At 42.0% G+C, this 19,280-nt stretch overlaps 1 protein-coding gene across 1 annotated transcript in view; it reads right to left on the bottom strand.

The window, feature by feature from the left end:
- Positions 1 to 19,280, bottom strand: part of ADCY2 (adenylate cyclase 2) — a 426,140-nt gene that overhangs the window by 304,325 nt on the left and 102,535 nt on the right. The window contains 1 exon segment of the mRNA NM_001265652.1: positions 1,097 to 1,258. Within this exon segment, the coding sequence (NP_001252581.1) occupies positions 1,097 to 1,258 (162 nt within the window).

Below are 19,280 nucleotides of genomic sequence, written 5' to 3'. Positions count from 1 at the left end.
GGAGCGGGCGCTTCTTAGTCATATCCAAATGAGCCGGGGTGAAACGCTAGCCCACTGTGTAAAATCAGAGGCCACTGCCTCTACAGTCAGTGTGGACAAAGGATGCTTAATGAATGCAGGTTTTCCTGGCTACTCTTAATGAATGCGATGTTATAAGCAGTAGCAGATGAGCACTGAAAAAAGGGATCCCCAGAAAGCTTTCCAAAGGAGAGAGACTACTACAGACCCAAGAGTAAGCCTTCACTTCCACCTCAAGTTTCCAAATGAAATAGCACATCAAGTGAACGAAAAACTGCTTTCTCAGACCCAGAAGGGCTTAGGTGACCTGTGCCTAAAGTTCCTTTAGAATGGCACAGTGCTGTCACAACTGTGATTTTCTCAGCCCCACTGCATTTTATGCCCTGGCTGCATTTGTTGCAGTTGATCCCCACAGAGCAAATTAAACGTGCTTTTAATAGGTAAAACAGAGAACATTAGGAATAGCTCCAAATCATCCTCATGTTTGTAGGTGTACATCATGAGAAATCAGACAGCTTTTAAAATGCTTTTAACTAAATAGAATGGCTTCTTTGAAATGCTATTTATTAGTAAGGCAAAATGTATTGTTGTAGCATGTTAAAGAATTACTATATCTTTTAATGCTCATAGACCTGATAGAAAATTTTAAAATGAAGAAAATTTTTACCTTTGTAAAGAGGGTTTTGAATGTCAAGGTAGAGCGAAGGTGGGAACAAACTATGAAATTAATCGTATAAGTTACTTTACTATAAAAATGAGTGCTGAATTGTAACATATAAGAATACCTTTTGATCATCAAAATTATACCACCAATCAGCAATCGCAAAACAGATTTGTCACATCCAAGTTTCCTGCTACCATTACTTTTGCGGTTGCTAATTGCTAAGTGACTGTGGATCCCACCAATGGCAGTAGAGCGGGGCTAGCTCCTCAGTGTTGTAGGGGGTCAGCCTCAAGGGGCAGAAAGAGAACAGCTGCAGGTACCACACTACACACACCCTGAATGGGCCAGCAGCACCCGCCTCAACCCCTGGTGGGATGTGGAAAGTCATTCTCTGAGGATGTGAGGTGCACCCACCTGCCAGACCAGGTGCTCCTTGCCTCCCGGCGTTGCAGACAGGCAGACGCTAAGCACGATGGTGTGGGAGGAGGAGGTGAGGACACTGGCAATGATGGCGTCTCGCATGTTGAAGGGCAGCATGGTGTACGCCACGAAGATGATGAAGAGGAAGAACGATACCTATGGGCAGAGAAGAAGAACAATGAGAGTCACAAATATTCTGGTTTCTAAGAGCCTTCTGTTTCCATCCCATTAAAGGCTGCATAGAACAGCATGAGACATGCTCATTTAAGAAATAATCTGTGAACAAAATAGGGCAGTCGATGCAAATAAGTTCACTGGATTACAATAACAGACTAATCGTTGCGATGGAGAAAAGTTTGTTTTCAAAATTTTGGGACTTCACTTTGGTATCCAAACCACTCCATGAGTATGGATGCAAAGCTGGTCCTAAACTATCAGGGTTCTGTATCTTTGCTTTAGAACACGCACTGAGGATTCTTGAAGTGATCTACCAAACTGCAAAGGGAGACCCATGGAGGAGGGACAGGCATCATCAGGGACGGGCGGGGACAGGGGAGACCGATGGAGGAGGAAGACGTGCCATCGAGGGGAGTTAGTAAAAGCAGATGCTGAGAGCACAGGTATGTAACAAACAAAACAAAACAGTCTGCGGATGGCTCAGCTGCCGTGGAACTCAGTGTGGCAATTCCCCAAGAAGTTAAACATACACAGTGGTTCTACTCCTGCGTACATTTCCAAAAGAATTGAAAACAGGTACTGAAACAGATACATGTACACCCATTTCATAATAGCATTTTCTAGTAACCTCAAGGTGGAAACACAAATGTTCATTACAGGATGAATAAACAACATGTGGTATATCCACACGATAGAAAATTATTCAGCCTTAACATGGAGTAAGGTGACAATTCATGCTACCATACAGAGGAACCTCGAAAACATGGTAAGTGAACAAAATCTGGGCAAAAGACCTCATAGTGTATGATTCCATTTACATCAAATATCCAGAATAACTAAACCCATAGGGATGGAAAGCAGATTGGGGGTTGCCAGTAGTTGGGGGAAGGGGACTGGGTGGGGAATGGAGAGTAGCTGCTGACTAGGTACACAGTTTCCTTCAGGGATGATGAAAAATTCTCTAAAACTAGATTAGGTATTGGTTGCACAACGTTGGGAATGCCACCTTAATTGGGTAATTTATGTTGTGTGAATTTCAGCTCAATCAAAACAATCAACATGAAACCTCTCAAAGAAATGTTTGGCATGAAAAAGAAAATGGTTTAGTAGGTAACAAGAAAAAAAGATCACTTTTATCATAAAAAGAGCAGAGACAGAACATCAAAAAGGATGAAAGGTGAACAATCCAGTTGGAAGGGACTGAGGTCAGGAAAATAGGGAACGGGACATGTGGCCAGCTTCCCACGCGTCTCTTGACTCCAGACAGAAGGGAAGCTAAGGAAAGTGTGCCCCATTTTCACAGTGTGACCTGTGTCACCTGAAGGGGACGCTCAGGCGCTACACAGCTGGAAGGATGTGGTGCAATCACGCCAGCGCTTCTGGTACCAAGTCTGGACGTGAGCTCCTGAGAAGAATGTGGGCAATGAGCCGGGCTCCCGACGGAGTTAAAGAGGGAAGCCTGGGAGAACACCAGGCTTCTTCCCTCCTGGGAATCTGCACCACGTATTACCACCTGAAAAGAAGCATCTGTCACCACTTCACTATTCCAGGGTGGTGTCTGATCAGCTGTATTTGTGTAATTGTCATACACAGAAGAGCACAGGGAAGATTAAGGAGACATAGCCTAAAAATAAACGTGGGTCCTCAAAAGGCCCTCTTCTATTTGGCACTCCACGCTTTTTGGAACAGGCTTGCTGAATGAATGCTTGTTAAGGCACTTCGACCTGAAGAAGCATTCATTCTGCAAGCCTGTGTGAAGCTCCTGTGAATGCAGCCAGGTTCTGAAGGTGGAGGGCGCAGGACAGAGCCCCAGCTCTCAGGGGCCTCAGGGTCCAGCAGATGAGACAGTCATGCACGTAGCTGTCATCTAGTAGTCTGTGTCCTGAGAGAAGGGCACCTGCTCTCACTGTGAGGAGACGACCGGGTGGACGCTGAAGTACCTTCTCTAATTCTTGTGAGTCCAGCCGTCTCGGGACGACAGCCAGGAGAAACCCACTGTGAGTGGGAAAAATGACCCGGAATCCTCATCAGGAAGCCCAGATTGGGCATGGACCATCTGCTTCATGCCCCCGTCTCCTCCCATTCAATCTATATTTAAAAGGGCCCTCAGGCCAAAAATTGTGGGGGAACACATTGCCATAGCAATATTTTTTTTCTGGTAAATATTTTTTCTTTCACCTCTTTAAAAATAAAGGCTCTGAAGGTTTTTTCAGTAAAGCATTATTATTTAGCATCATATGCATTCCACTTGTTCCATTCCATATTTGGGACGTGAAACCAAGGCAAAAACTATTGTCTTAGACCGTTTATGTATAAAAATGCAAAGTTTGGCTAGGAAGACATATCAGGCATGCCTTTGGAGGGACTTGTAGTAAGGGATGCTTTATCTACACAGACAGGCTGGCGCACCTCCCTCACTTCATCTTCCCAAGGAAGGAATATGCATGAATTCTAGCCCCAAAATTATCTTCCAAAACCACTGATAGCTAGCAGCAGCACTCACTGGGAGTTTGCTGTGCAGATCCCTTCCCAGGTCTCCAGCAAGTCTGACTGAGAACCACTGAGCTATCAGAAAAGCTTCTTTAGGAATGGGAAAATCAATGGTTGTGTACTTACAGCTTATTGAGCAAATGAAATTTACTTTGGAATCTCTGTATTACCCTCCCAGTTTACAGAAAGTATGCTCGATTAAGATACTGTTTTTTCGACACATAACATTTATGTAAAATCTTATATCCCATAACGGGTATTACATGAATAGTTTCAGGTACCAGAGTTGACAATTACAAAAGAGAACCTCTCTTTTATGATTACATATTTGCTTCTATGCAAAAACCTTTAGCATTTCTTTAAAATTATCACTTTCGAGTAGCTTAATTTCGGATAACTTTAAAATTCTAATACCATCTCCATTAAAATATACTTCTGCAAATATTTTGAGCCTTGAAATGGAAGTCTGTGGAAGACTTATCCACGATAACCAAATGGAAAACAGATCTTCAGTTTTCTGAACACAGGAGCCCCTGTTAAGTATTCTTCATGAGATGGCAAAATTAATTTTCAAAGGTCAATTGTGCAAATTGCATTAAATCAAATCAGAGGTTTTAGTGGTAGTATTTCGGGAGTTTGGCTAGTGGTGCTTGGGGAGTGTGCGGCGGGTGGGACAGTGAGGAAGAAAGTCAACTACAGCTTCGAGTCCCATAGGGAGAATGTTCTTCACTCCTTATTAATCCCAAAGAGTTCTCATTTTTTTTAAGCCTGCTTTCCAATGCAACTTCAAACAGGGCCATATGTAAAACTAAAATGGATTTGGCACATGTAAAGAATGTGTGGGTAAAAAGCTCCAGAAAGTCGAATGCTACCTCTTGGGTTTCCATGTTACCATGGGGACATCTCCCATGGCTGAGATTCCCCTTAGATATAGCTCTGTCCAGAGGGTAAAGAGGGCAGAGCCAGGGATCTCATTCCTGTGATCCTGCACAGAAACCCCAAGTTTGCACAATAGCTGAGGCATCTGCACTCATTCCAATAAAACAGTTTCAAGTGTGTCTCTTAAGTCCAGCTCCACACTTGCCTTTTGCAAGACATGCCTATCTTCCTACATATCTTCTACTTGCATCTCAAGCTTCACAAGTTTCAAATCAACCAAGAGCTTCTTTATGTTTTTAAACCTGTTTGTCTTGCAGGATAACTCAAGTCTGCCCATGATGGCTCTGTCTCCAATAACCCAGGTGCAAATCCTTGAAAGTCACCTTTGAAAATTCTCTCCTCGCACCCACACTCAAAAACACGGTCTTCTCATTTTAGGATTCCAGACCAGTGGGTTGTCTCTGTCTGTCTGCTTCTCTCCATCCTGAACTCACTGAGCTGGTTCCTGGCATTTCTGTTTGTTAGGAAATACGATTTTATACTCTTTCCCTCTATGCCCTGCTGCCAAAACAAGGGAAGCAGAGTGTGTACCCTTCTCCTTCGTGTCCACTCCATGCCTTTCTCCAAGCCTTGGGTAACCATCAGGACTCTACAAAAAAACCATTGCTTTCTTCTTTCTGGCCATGTAATGTAATTGCACTTCACTGTTGTCATTTCAGTTAGATGAGAGGCGAGTGGAAACTTTAAAAGCTCACGCACTGTTAGCCATGTCCTCCTCCCTCCCTGGCAACCATGGAAACATGGAGTTGAGGCTTCTCCCAGTCTAGGTACCCACGTGAGCAGTACAGCCTCTCAGCTGACCTACACAAACCTGTGTTCACGCCAGTGGTTGACAAACCTTTGTGATGTTAAGCCCCGAATTCCTAAGCACAGTTCAGCTGGTCCTGTTACCAAGCTTATAGAAACACACATGCACGCTCATGGGATGTCTTACTGATGTCATATTTATAATAATTGGGTGCTTTTATATATAATACCCTGCAATTTGCATTTTGTTCCATTAACTATATATCATGGGCCTCTTTCCAGGTCTATAATCACAAATATATTATTTACTTTTTACTAGCTGCAAAATGTTCCATGGCAATGGGTACATCATCTTTGACTCTAGTATTTCCCCACTGATGCTCTCCCTCCTGGCAGGATGTGTGCCCTTGTCTAACTGCTGCAGTAATGCTCCTTCAGTTCTTCCTTGCTCCAACACCATTCTTTCTCTAATCCAGATGGCATTCTACTGCCAGATTCATGATTCTGAATGCACAGGTCTCATGTGTTTCTTCCTTGGATGAAAACCTACTGTAGCTTGCCTCATACCACCTGCACGAAATGGAAAATCCTCCCCTGCCTCCACCCACACCCTCTAGTCCTCTTCATTCTCTTTACTTATTCAGAGCATTTACAGTCCCCATTTATTTGTTAATTTTCTCCCCTCACATGGGTAAGCATAGTGACAAAACCAGGAAGTTGATTCACTCATAGCCAAGACCCCAATGCCCAGGACAGTACCTCACATATGGCAGATGCTTCACTGAATATTTGCTGTCTGCAGGAAAGACTATTATGCATCCTAATATGAACCAAGCCATAACCACCTCATTAGCATCTACTTACCAAATGCTTCTCTAAAAACATTCCAACATCCTCCTTGTTCCAACTGGACTTGCCATTAGCTATAGACATGTTAATTTTCAAATTACCATTTCTCTATTTAGTAGATCAATTACATTGAATCACTCAACTGGACAGACATTTGTCAGATGCCTGTGGCAGGCAACAGCAGATACTGGGTTGAATCAGGAGCAGCCTCAGTTTGGGCGGCCCCTGTTCTCAGCCTAGAGAAGCTGGCCCCTTGCAAATCCCCCACTCAACTCTCTTGACTCAGCACATCTGCTCCTGCCTATCCCAAAACACAAGATCTTCCAAAGAAGGCCAATTTTGAAGAGTTTGATACAATGAAAACTCAACTGAGCAAGGAGAACATGAACACTGTCACCACTTTTTCATGAAGAAAGCTCTTTTGTGGAACCAAGTTCAAGCTCATCTTCTTTCTGGAGGGTGGGCATAACCCCCTCGGTGAGTGTGCAGTAAGAGCTCCTTGTGCTAATGAGATTCTGAGCTGGATTTTTTAAGAGGCAGTATCATAGCTGTGCAGTCAAACAACGGTGGAGTGGAAGGGACCATTTAATCCATCTCTTCCAAGGCAGGCTGCAGAAAGCATAGGACTTGGAAGATGAGCTGCTCCAATGATTTCATGGCTTCTTCAGATCATGCATCAAATGCATTAGCTTCTTGAGGCTGCTGTAACAAATTACCACAAAGTAGGTGGCTTTAAACAACAAAAAAATTTTCTGTCACAGTTGGGAGGCTAAAAATTTTAAATCAAGGTGTCCGCAGGGTTGGTTTCTCCCAGAGGCTCTAAGGAAGAATCTATTGCAGATTCTGGTGGCTCCCAGCAATCCTGAGCAAACTCTGATCATTCTGCTGCCATCTTACCTGGCCTTGCTCCCATGTGTCTGTGCCTCTGCACAGCGTTCTCTTCTCCCTGTATCTCTGTCCAAATTTCCCTCTTGCTATAAAGACCCCAGTCATTGGATTTGGGACTGACCCTAAATCCATTATGACTTCATCTTAACCTGATGACATCTGCAAAGACCCTATTTTCAAATAAGGTCACATTCACAAGTACTGCAGGCTAGGACTTCAATATATCTTTCTTGGAGAACATAATCCAACCTGTAACATTAGGTTTATGCTGTAATCAAACCAGGGTTTAGATCTCAAGTATTTTCTGCCCACTTCACATCCCATGTTCCATTCCTGAGTCAGACATGAAAGGCAAGTGTCTATAATATCAAGACTACTTACAATTTATAAATCCAAACTAATTTGGTAGAAATATTCTATTTTTACTTTTTGGACATAAAATTACTATGAAAATGGAGAAGAGTTGAGGTACAGCTTAAGCAAAGGTAGACCAGGCTCATGGATAGGTCCTAACTTGATTCTACACACATCAGGTCTATCAGGGTTCCACTCTGTCTCAGGCCTCTGCTTCAAGGCCCATGGACTTTCACAGTGTGGCTCAGTCTTTCTTTCACAGTGCAAATATTCCCAAACATGCCAATCATAGATTAAAAGATATTCCCAAACATGTCAATCATAGATTAAAAGATGAAGCTTCTGGTTTTCTCTTTCAAATGGCTCTCAACTTTAATATACAAATGGAGTGTTGCCATTTGTTGCATTCTCCCCTGGATGTATAAACAAGTAGAATCATCAGCAAGCTAATCAAGATTAGGTACAGAAAGAAAGCACAGCGGTTCTGTGGAGAACACACCATCAGAGAACTATTTCCTATTTTTGTTAGGCTAGTAAATTAAAGGAAATAACATCTCAGTGAACATAATGTATTTTATAACCAAAGGCAGAGCAATTAAAATCATTTTTCTCTCCAAAAAATCTAAGAAATTAGAAATACCATAGTATTTACAGTAGTAACTTAATTTTCAAAGACACAGATTTTACCAAAAACCATAGGAATTATACCTTCCAACAATAGTACCGGGGTATAGTTCTTAAACATTGTATCTTATTGTTATTGCAGAATACAACCAGAAATGCCAAAATTTAGTAAACATTGTCTGAGGAAATTTAGAATTTTTAAATACATTAATCTAATTGAGCATTCTTAATGGTAAGTTACGTCAGGCCTCTGAGCCCAAGCCAAGCCATCACATCCCCTGTGACTTGCACATATACGCCCAGATGGCCTGAAGTAACTGAAGAATCACAAAAGAAGTAAAAATGCCCTGCCCCGCCTTAACTGATGACATTCCACCACAAAAGAAGTGAAAATGGCTGGTCCTTGCCCTAAAGTGATGACATTACCTTGTGAAAGTCCTTTTCCTGGCTCAAAAATCTCCCCAACTGAGCACCTTGTGACCCCCACTCCTGACCACCAGAGAACAACCCCACTTTGACTGTAATTTTCTTTTACCTACCCAAATCCTATAAAATGGCCACACCTTTATCTCCCTTCGCTGAATCTCTTTTCGGACTCAGCCCACCTGCACCCAGGTGATTAAAAAGCTCACACAAAGCCTGTTTGGTGGTCTCTTCACACGGATGCGCATGACAAATTCTAAGTTCAAAGTAATGTATTCTCATTGGATGTCATCTATATCTCAAAGAATTGATGACTTTGAGAATATTGATGACTTTGATACCATTTACTAATCAGGAACACTGTTTAAATTTTTTGGAAACATAACTAGAAAGCTGTATAGTAGAAATGTACTTTAACATTTTCCATAACCAAATCTGTAAAACAATAAATATGTTTTCACCTAGATGATTATTTTCTTATCTTGTTCCTTGATAATACTTCACACAAGGATTACTCTGAGTCACAAATATATTTTTTATACAAACATCACAAACTGTGTAAAGGCATCTTCTGTTTAACTGGGGGAACCTCATTCATCCCAATGTCTTATGCTAAACTGTTCACTGGCTCAGTTCTAAGGTCTAACTCCTAATTCCCACATTCATATACTATAGTGGATTACACAGACCTAATGACCAAATTGTTGTTAATATAATTTACAGGAAGACATGACATAGAGACTCTAAATTACCAAAACAGGCCTGGAGTATGTGGATGCAGTTTTCACAAGGGATATTTTATGCCCCAACTCCAATGAATCTCTGTCCTTCGTGTACTCTCTCCCATCTCATTTAATGAAACCCCTAGTCCCCAAACCTAGGAAGTGTTCTTAATAGTTTTCTCTTCCTCATTCTTTCCACCCCTACGAAAACATCCAGAGCCCATCTACTCCCTCCTGCCTGTGGTTACAACATCATCCAAATCACATGATCATCCCTGGATTCCTGCAACAGCATCCAAATAGCCTTTCTTACACCAGTGTCCCCTAGAATGAATTTTACGCACAGAAGTCAAAGCAATTTTTTAAAAAGTTAAATCTGATAACAGTAATCCTCCTCTGTTTATAGCCCTCTGATGGTTTTCTTTTCTTTTCTTTTCTTTTTTGATGGAGTCATGCTCTGTCGCCCAGGCTGGAGTGCAGTGACGTGATCTCGGTTCACTGCAACCTCTATCTTCCAGGTTCAAACAATTCTCCTGCCTTAGCTTCCCGAATAGCTGGGATTACAGGTATGCACCACCACGCCCAGCTAATGTTTGTATGTTTAGTAGAGACGGGGTCTCACCAGACTAGTCTTGAACTCCTGGCCTCAAGTAATTCACCCACCTCAGCCTCCCAAAGTGCTGGGATTACAGGTGTGAGCCACAGTGCCTGGCCCCTCCAATGATTTTCTGTAACACTTAGAATAAATTTGAAGTCCTTATAATGCCAATAAGGGTCTCTCATGATCTAGTCCTGGTGCTATCTCCAGTCTCGCATCCTATCAACTCCCATCACCGCCATGTTCATACTCCCTCCACACCGGCCCTCCTGCTGGTCCCTGAGGAACCGCAAGGCCTTTGCAATGGTTGTTTTTCTGCCCCAAAGTCCTTCCCCAAATCTTTCCTTGGCTGGCTGTTTCCTGTCATTCAAGCTTTACCACTCAATTGTCACCTCCCCAGAGAGAATCCCCCGATCTCCCTATCTAAAAAAACCTTTCGTTTTCTTTCTTGCTAATCACACTACATTTTTTTTTTTTTTTTTGAGACAGAGTCTTACTCTGTCGCCCAGGCTGGAGTGCAGTGGTGCGATCTCAGCTCACTGCAGCCTCTGCCTCCCGGGTTAAAACAATTCTCCTGCCTCAGCCTCCTGAGTAGCTGGGACTACAGGTGCACGCCACCACACCCAGCTAATTTTTTTGTATTTTTAGTAGAGATGGGGTTTCAGCATGTTGGCCAGGATGGTCTCCATCTCCTGACCTTGTGATCTGCCCGTCTCGGCCTCCCAATTACAGGCGTGAGCCACCACACCCGGCCCCTACATTCTTTATATCATTATTGCAATTAGAATGTTTATTTCTACATCTTTCTTTATATTTTTGAAATTTTGTATCTTCTGTCTTCCCCCATACATATGCAGGCTCTATGGGACAAGGACACTGTTGGGATGCATCCCTGCATCTGCAAATTCTACACAGCACCTAAAAAACCTCAACGCAGATTTGCTGAAAGAAGGAAGGAAACACCTCAGGTGTAGTTATACTTGGAAGTTACGAGCAGGGAAGCCCCAAGGAGGCTGACTGAGCAGAGGCAGGTTCTCAGCGACGTGGAAGTCCAGGGCATGTGTCGGGTGCTGCACACGTGTTAATTCCCTAGTGCCTCAGGCAGCACCTCGATGGCAGTCATTTTATCCCTGCTCATCTTAACCTCTCTTCAGTAACAGAGTATCATAACTCTTCATTTCATATTCTTCACTAAAAGATCCACGCACACTATAAGTAAGTAAAACCACCTTAGAAGAAGTAATGAAAATTAAATCAACTCCTTTGCATCCACCATATGTTCTGTACGTGTGTTAACCTAGGTGTCATGACTTTTACCTGCAGAGATGCACTGTCTGCCCTTTTCTCCCAGTTCCTTGAGAGAGTGGGAGGTACCAGCATCCTCAACATTTCCCATGATTTCCTGGAACAACAATGACCCTGCATCCTATTTGATTTTGTGGAGCTTGAGATCTTTGTTAACACCAAGTATGGTGCTTGGGCCCGAGCCTGGTCATGCCTGGGAGCTTGTTAGGAATACACTCTCTTGGATCTCACCCTAAATGGACTGAATTAGACTCTGTGGTAACCCTGCTTCCCAGGTGCTGTGCCTGTGACCCACACCGCTCCAAAGGGTTGTCAGCGAGTCCCGTGATCAGAGTTACTCTTGCTATAGTGACAGCCACTGCAGGGGAGTTTCCAATATTCCAACCAGATACATAGGACAAGGATCATGCATTCAGCTCTGCCATGCAGTTCTACTCAAGGTCTGGTGCTAAATAAATGTTGACTAAATCAATGAATCAGTGAACTAGGAAGAATGATTATGCATCTTTTAACTTGGTTATTCGTTTCTATTTCTTGACACCTCCAAACCAAGCCGATTTTAAAATAAAAACCATTGAAAAGATATATATTTCCTTTAAATTTCATTTCTACTTAATAAGAAAAAGGACCACACCAACAATTACAGAGGACATGAGACTCTGGCCTTTTTCAGACTTTCTCTGTGTCATCATTACCCCATTCTGCTGCTTCTGTTTTACTGATGGAGAGCTCTTGTTGCAGAAAAGGTAACCAAACTGTCCGTTTGCGTCACCAAATAATAACTCTTACTCAATACCTGACCATTTTAAGTAGAATGCCATCTTTCTTACTGTGAAAAGCATAATTGGAAATTCTTGGAAATTCACTTTATACTATTTAATAAAATCTTTTATAATCATAATTCAAGATAAAAGCTCAGGAACATGTTGATGACTAGATTGTAAAAAAGATTCTATCTTTCCCATACAGTTAGCTTAGGCTTGGAATATCAACTCTATAGAATGTGAAAATATTTCTTTAAATGTTATATTATTAAGCGAAAGAATACATATTATGTTCTTTGAAGGAAAGCCAGGGCTTCAAAAGAGTAATGATCAAATCATGAATCACTGGGTAGCTTTCATTCTTCTTCTGAAAATGTTATTCAGAGTTAGAGAGATTGATGATGGAATCAGAGGTAAAACAATAACTTTCACTGTGCTTTTTTAAATTTAAAATAGGTAGGAGGTATGTCATACATTTTTAAAAGCTTGAGAAAAAGAATAGTAGGATATAACATTAACAAAAGTCGGTGTCCTGAGGGAATGCAGACAGCTGACTGTCTTCTCCAGCTCTCCATCTGTTCTGAACCCTCAGTCTCTACGCTGGGCAGAAGGACGGTGGCTGTGGATTCCGGCCCTATTTCTCCTCCTCTTCTCCTAATCCTGATTCCTTCTTTTGCTGTGAATATCCATGTACCATATATGTCATCTTCCCTCTCCATTCACCATGCATGCATTCATTTATTCACCAGTACCGATTTTAACTCTACAATATACAGGCATTTTCTTAGCTATTATTGATAACACAAGGACCCCGCTCTCAAGATCTCTGAAGTTTCCCAGAATGAAGCCCTATCTCCAAGCTTGTCCATTTATTTTCTGTACCTTCTTTTTTTCCCTCACACAAACATTACAACTTCAGGATCTCTCTGAAAGCCTAATTTGTTTAGTTAAAGTCTGCAAACCTTCTGCCAATAATTAACAAACAACTGTCTTATGACTGAATGTGGGCTCTCATCTCCATCTTCATAGTTAAAGCAAACTCTGTTCCTTGGGCCTGGAATAATAGTGCACTGTTCCCACATAGTACTCCTGTGTCCCCCAGTACCTATTCAGATTGTGAAAGACTTCTTTTGGAGGGGGTTCTCTTGGCCAACATGAGGATGAAAACACAACGGTGCCTTCTTGCATTGTCCTCAGTTTCCTAATGTAGAAGATGTGGTGGAATGCCTGATCAGCCCACAGTTCTTTCTCCTTCCTCACCTGGCCATGGAACCCGGCAGGTGGAGTGTGCTCCTCACCCACCTGAGCGTGGACCTGGCTGTGTGACTCACACTGAGTAACAGAATATGGGAGGCAGTGATACCTTGCCAGTTCAGAACTGAGGCTTTCAGAGGCCTCAATCCATATTTTTGCCAGCCCTCATGGAGCTCTGACTTTCCACAATGAGGCAGTTGTGGTCCAGACTCTTCAACTGAGTCCTGGATTAAAGACACATGGAGCAGATCTGGACCCAAACCAAATTCCGGAGTTCATCCTTCCTGCTGAGCTTGTGGAGAAGGCGAAAAGAGATCAGACAAACTCAGCCGACCTGAAGACTAGTGAGTGTGAAATAATGAAATAAATTATATTGCTATAGCCACTGAGATTTGCGGCTTGTTATTCAGCATTATTTATCAGAGCAGAAACCTAACTAATACAACAACTTTTGTCAGAAGTAAGGTGCTACTGTAACAGAAACCTGAAAATTGGTAATTATGCCAGTGACTGGCAAAAAAGGACTCAGGCAAAATGTTAATCCATTGGAAAAATAATCGGTAAACACAGCTTCTAAGATAGCCATTTACCAATAATGCCCAGGCATCCCAAGCTCTTTGAATTGTATGATAAAGTCTTTAGAAACATCAGAAGAACTGAAAAAAGTGAAATATTACACAAGTATCTCTCAGTACATAGAAAAAAATGTGTCTACCTGAAAATATTTTATAAGCGGGCTTTACTGGCAAGTTTTTTTTTTTTTTTTTTTTTTTTTTTTTTAATTTTACAACTGGGAAAAACAAGGTACTGAGGGGTTAAGTAGTCGTCTAAAGTTATAAGGCAACATAGAAAGAGGCCATGATCTGCTGAAGTCAAACATTATTCCTACATAATCCCTGAAGGTTAATGGAATACCATGAGGTAAGCTCACTCAGTACACGGGGTATTGACGTCGTTCAAAATACAAACAACCTTGAGAATCTCTCTGCCCTAACAAAAACACCTCGTTCCAACACCAGGAGGTCCTTTTCCTTAAAAATTACCTTTCTCATCAAATGCAAAGAAAGAAAGTTTATTTGGAAGCAACCAGGTAAGGTAATGTTTATCAGAAAGTGCCTCCTTCTTATTTTTTCTAGTTACATAATTAGGAGAAAATAATGTACCTTTTGATGATTTTTTTAATCATTTATTTCAGAAGGTAGTAAATAACTTTCTACCCTAAGTTTTTACAAAAGTGGCTCTGTTACCATTTTCATCTCTCCCTGGCTCCCTTTTGATGTGCACCAGCAGAACACAAGCCCTCCCGCATGTGAAGAAATCCCCATGCCTCTAACTTGGCATGTAGACATCAGTCAAGAACATGGCAGGCAGATCACGAGGTCAGGAGATCGAGACCATCCTGGCTAACACGGTGAAACCCTGTCTCTACTAAAGAAAAAAAAAAAAAAAAAATACAAAAATTAGCCAGGCATGGTGGCGGGCGCCTGTAGTCCCAGCTACTCGGGTGGCTGAGGCAGGAGAATGGCGTGAACCCGGGAGGCGGAGCTTGCAGTGAGCCAAGATTGCGCCACTGCACTCCAGCCTGGGCGACAAAGCGAGACTCCGTCTCAAAAAAAAAAAAAAAAAAAAAACAACGCATCACATATTTACCCCTTTGTATCGCAATTATTCCAACTTCACTTTCATTAGTATTCAGATTCAAATTATACAATACACTGCCAATAAATCAAGGATTTATTCTGAGCCCATGTGTTCAAAGAGAAAGTTACAGCACTTAGGTAGCTAGTATTATAAAACAATACACTCGGACTTAGGATTTACTTAAATAGCAATATATTGATGATTCCATCAAAACAATTAATCAATCAAATATTACAGTGCCCTGGCTTTTCTTAAACCATTTTTTTTTTCCTTGGGGAATGGTAACCATGGCCTTCATTTTTATTTATTTTTCTTTTCCTGTTCAAATGCCAGCTGTTTCATCCTACTGTTAAGGACTGGGGATAAGGGAATCTTTGCTGCATGTTTGTGCAGTATATAATAACATAAGTGTTGTATGTATGAGGGTTTTTAACTTTTAAATCACTGGCCTATATATAAAAACATCTAAAAATAGTCTGCGTATTTTATATGCAAAAACTAGTGATACATTTTTGAAGGTATATGATCTTTTTTTAACTTCATTTTTGGCATTCTTCCAACTGTTTACACACTTTGTTGAGTGTTTGGCACCATGCTAGGCTGAATCTGTGGCTAACAGACTATGCCATTGGCAAATACTACCTTATTTCTCTTTATGTAAAGGAAAATAGTGATGCGTGAAACAATTTGGAAAATAAGTGATCACGCCCTCAATAACAGGTAGGCTTTGTAGAAGAAATGGTGTCCTGGTAAATTGCTTTGAATTATACCATCTCAGAAGTGGGGGGGGGGGGAGATAAAGTCTTCATAAAAAAAAATAAAATGTTATATAAAAGGGCTTTTATTTATATTCACTGTTTTGGTCCTTATGAATATTCATGTCCATATTCTTTTGAAACATTAAATTTATTTAATCTGAAAGGCCAGCACTTCAGATGAGAAAAGCTCATGCAGGGAAAATGAGTGAATTATTCATCTAAAAACAAATATTGTTTTGGGACTCCATTTTATACTTGTGTATTCAACAACGACATAAATCAGCATCTAGTGGAGCAGTGTATTGCAGAATGGGCTCTTACCGCAAAAAGACCCTCCACGTTCTAAATGCCTTTGTTTGTTTTTCTCCTTACTGAAAGAGGACAATCTCAATAGAAAGGATGCATATCCGTGAGCTACGAACACGAATTATTTTAGCATCTGCGTTGGCTCAGTGGGGCTTTCTTGAATTACATAACATCTTCCTGCACAGTCCTCGGCTCCAACCCATCAGGGGGATGGTCGCCTGAATCCTTGTGCTCTCCTCTGTATGTTCATGCCAGTGGGGCCTCTAATGAGCAAGTCTACTGCCTGACAATAATTAAAGCTCCACTGCCTAGTGCACCAGCAGCTCCCTCACATTTCTATGGGACTCCATGGTTTCCACAGGATGTGGTCTTTCTAAGCCTTATTTACACCCAGGATGAAGTTTCAGGGTTATATTACCCTTACGACATGTACCATGCTATTTAAAACAATGAGATTCAATCACTGCTATCATGAAAACCAAAAAAAACTACACACCTTAACAGGCTTTGTATTACTTTAAAATCACTCCAGGCCAGGCATGGTGGCTCGCACCTGTAATCCTAGCACTTTGGGAGGCCAAGGTAGAAGAACTGCTTGAGCCCAGGAGTTTGAGACCAGCCTGGGTAACATGGTGGAACCTCATCTCTACAAAAAATACAAAAATTAGCCACAGAAAGGCGTGGTGGTGTGCACCTGTGGTCCCAGTTATTCGGGAGGCTGTGGTGGAAGGATCACTTGTGCCTGGGAGGTTGAGGCTGCAGTAAGCTGTGATGGTGCCACTGCATTCCATTCCAGCCTGGGTGACTAAATGAGAGCCTGTCTTAAAAAATAAATAAATAAACCCTCTCTTCCTCTGAATGCAGTAGTATAATTTAAAAAAATAATAATAATAATAAGGCTGCAATTTTCAGTCAGGCATGGTGGCTCACACCTGTAGTCCCAGCACTTTGGGAGGTCCAGACAGGCAGATCTTTTGAGCCCAGGAGTCTAAGCCCAGCCTAGGAAACACAGTTAAACCCTGTCTTTGCAACAAGCCAAGATCGCACCACTGCACTGCAGCCCAGGCAACAGAGCAAGACCCTGTCAGAAAGAAGAGAAGAGAAGAGAGAAGAAAGAAGAAAGGAAAAAGCAAGCAAGCAAGCAAGAAAGAGAAAGAAAACACTTCAAAGATAAGCAGGCATGGTACTTCTTGCTGAACAGTGTTTATTTTTAAGGTGATAACGACTTTGCTATTACCTAAATATTAATAGGTGTATATAAATTCCTGCCTTCATAGGCATTATGTTCCAGAGTTCAATGTTAACTATGGAAATGGGAAAATTTCACACTCTGCATATGTTCACAATTCTATCCCTTTTAAAAGTCAGATGTTGAAAATAGACTCAATTGGTTTTATCAAAAGAATACTGTATTCTAGATTCTGTAACATTTGATATTTGGGTTTGCATTTGAGTCCATTTCATGTTTTTTGTTTGTTTGTTTGTTTCTGGCTCATATGGGATTTTGTCTCTGTCGTTTCACAAACAGGTTCTTCATTTAAGACGTAGCCATGAGCACACATTTAACCCACACCCGGAACAACATGAAGCTCTAGGAGTCGGAATGCCTTCGGCTGATGTTGTTTCTGGAAGCCCACCAGGTGTTTTTCTCAATCCCAGAAGCCAGGGCAGCTGAAATAGCTCTTCAAATAAGAGCACACCTACATCAGGAGCACAGCCAAAACCTCAGTGAAACGTGCCTTTCACTGATTGCTTTCTGTGGCGGTAAACTCCCGCAAAGGACAAACCCAGGACAGTGAGCGGGTGTGTCTGCTGCTCTCAAAAACGCCTGTGCTTTCCTGCATTCTGTTTTCTCTCCTTGAAATGCCACCCCTGCCTTCTTTTAAAAAAGTAGTTAAATGATGTTAAAGACTTGCTTTGACTGTGGGTTGAACCAGGTGTCTATGCAATGTGCTCTTGTGGCATGAGTGCCCGCATGCACACTGGCACTGATCTCTACTATCGAAACACTCTTCCATTTCACCACAGCTGTGTGGGCCATGCTTTCTTCCTATGTTAACGGTCATCGACACAGCTGACGTAACTGTGCGATAGTCCTATGAGTTATTTAATGGATAAGAAAACAGAATCGAGAGGTAAAGCACCTTGTCCAGGTCCCCGCAATGGCAGGCGGTAGCATGTGGGTCAAAACCTGGGAGTCTGGCAGCTTTCTTGCCTCTATGCTCAGCCTAAAACTCACATGCAGTTATTAAACTGACATGACTTTAGGATGAAGCCTGTCTTACTTAAAAAGTTCAAATACATTAATAATCATCTGAAAGAGTACGCAGAAGTAGGGGTGCAAGCCATTGGTTTCTCATTGTCACCTCTACTTATAAACATTCACCTCTGCCTCTGTTGTCATGCACTTGAATGGCCAAGTATTTTAATACCTAATTCACTGCATACTTCTCAGGCACTTCTCAAATCTTGAGAGGAGAGTGTTAAGAACAAAGAAAAGCACTTATATGAGACTGACATGAATTCAGGGGAAATCAAGGAACAAATACTCTGGGTAAAGATGAAGTCCGGTGAGATCAGAGATCATTTCATTTCTTCATTCATTAAACCATATTTATCAAGCACCTTCTGTGTGCCCAGCTCTGCACTCCCTGCTGGCTAACAGGGGGAGCACAGGAAAACGAGTCTCAATCTCATGGAGCTGGGGCTGCAGTAGGCACCAGACAAACAGCTCTGACAAAGGCACAGGAGTTGCAGATTATCTGCAGGACATGCCACAGGAACCCGGAAGGGCAACAGCTTTATCATATTATATAAATACTGTATCAATACAACTGCCTCAGGAAGAACTTTCTGGGGAGAGGAACGATGCCTGCAAAGCCTGGTGCTGGAGATCCTTCACATGGAACGATTTTGCTCTGCTGATATCCATGGACACTGGGTGATTTCACTCGTGTCAAGCACAGTATTGGGAAAAGCTAGATTAGTATCAGGGTCATTCACACTTTTCCTGAAAAGCTTCAAAGGAGCTGCTAGAAAAATGTATGGGTGAATTATCCTGGAAGAGAAGTGTAAAACCATGAATTCACAGAACATGAGCATTCCATTAACCAGTCTTTAATGAACATATATTTGAATGACCCCTAAAGTTAATTTCCTTTGTTGTTAAGCCCATCTCTTTCTCTTGGTACCATCGGGCGTCAGGACCAAGAGATCAGCCCGGAAGCACAGAAGAGGGCCTTGTGATGCTGAGGAAACTGGCAGTCTGAAGCCTGCCTCTCTGTCCCGGGCGACGATGGGAGTAAGAGGTGGCTTCAAGGTGAGGAAGGCAGTGTAAGA

The sequence above is a fragment of the Macaca mulatta genome, chromosome 6, assembly GCF_049350105.2.
Source record: "Macaca mulatta isolate MMU2019108-1 chromosome 6, T2T-MMU8v2.0, whole genome shotgun sequence".
Classification (NCBI taxonomy): domain Eukaryota; kingdom Metazoa; phylum Chordata; class Mammalia; order Primates; family Cercopithecidae; genus Macaca; species Macaca mulatta.
This window is presented reverse-complemented; position numbering and strand designations above follow the sequence as displayed.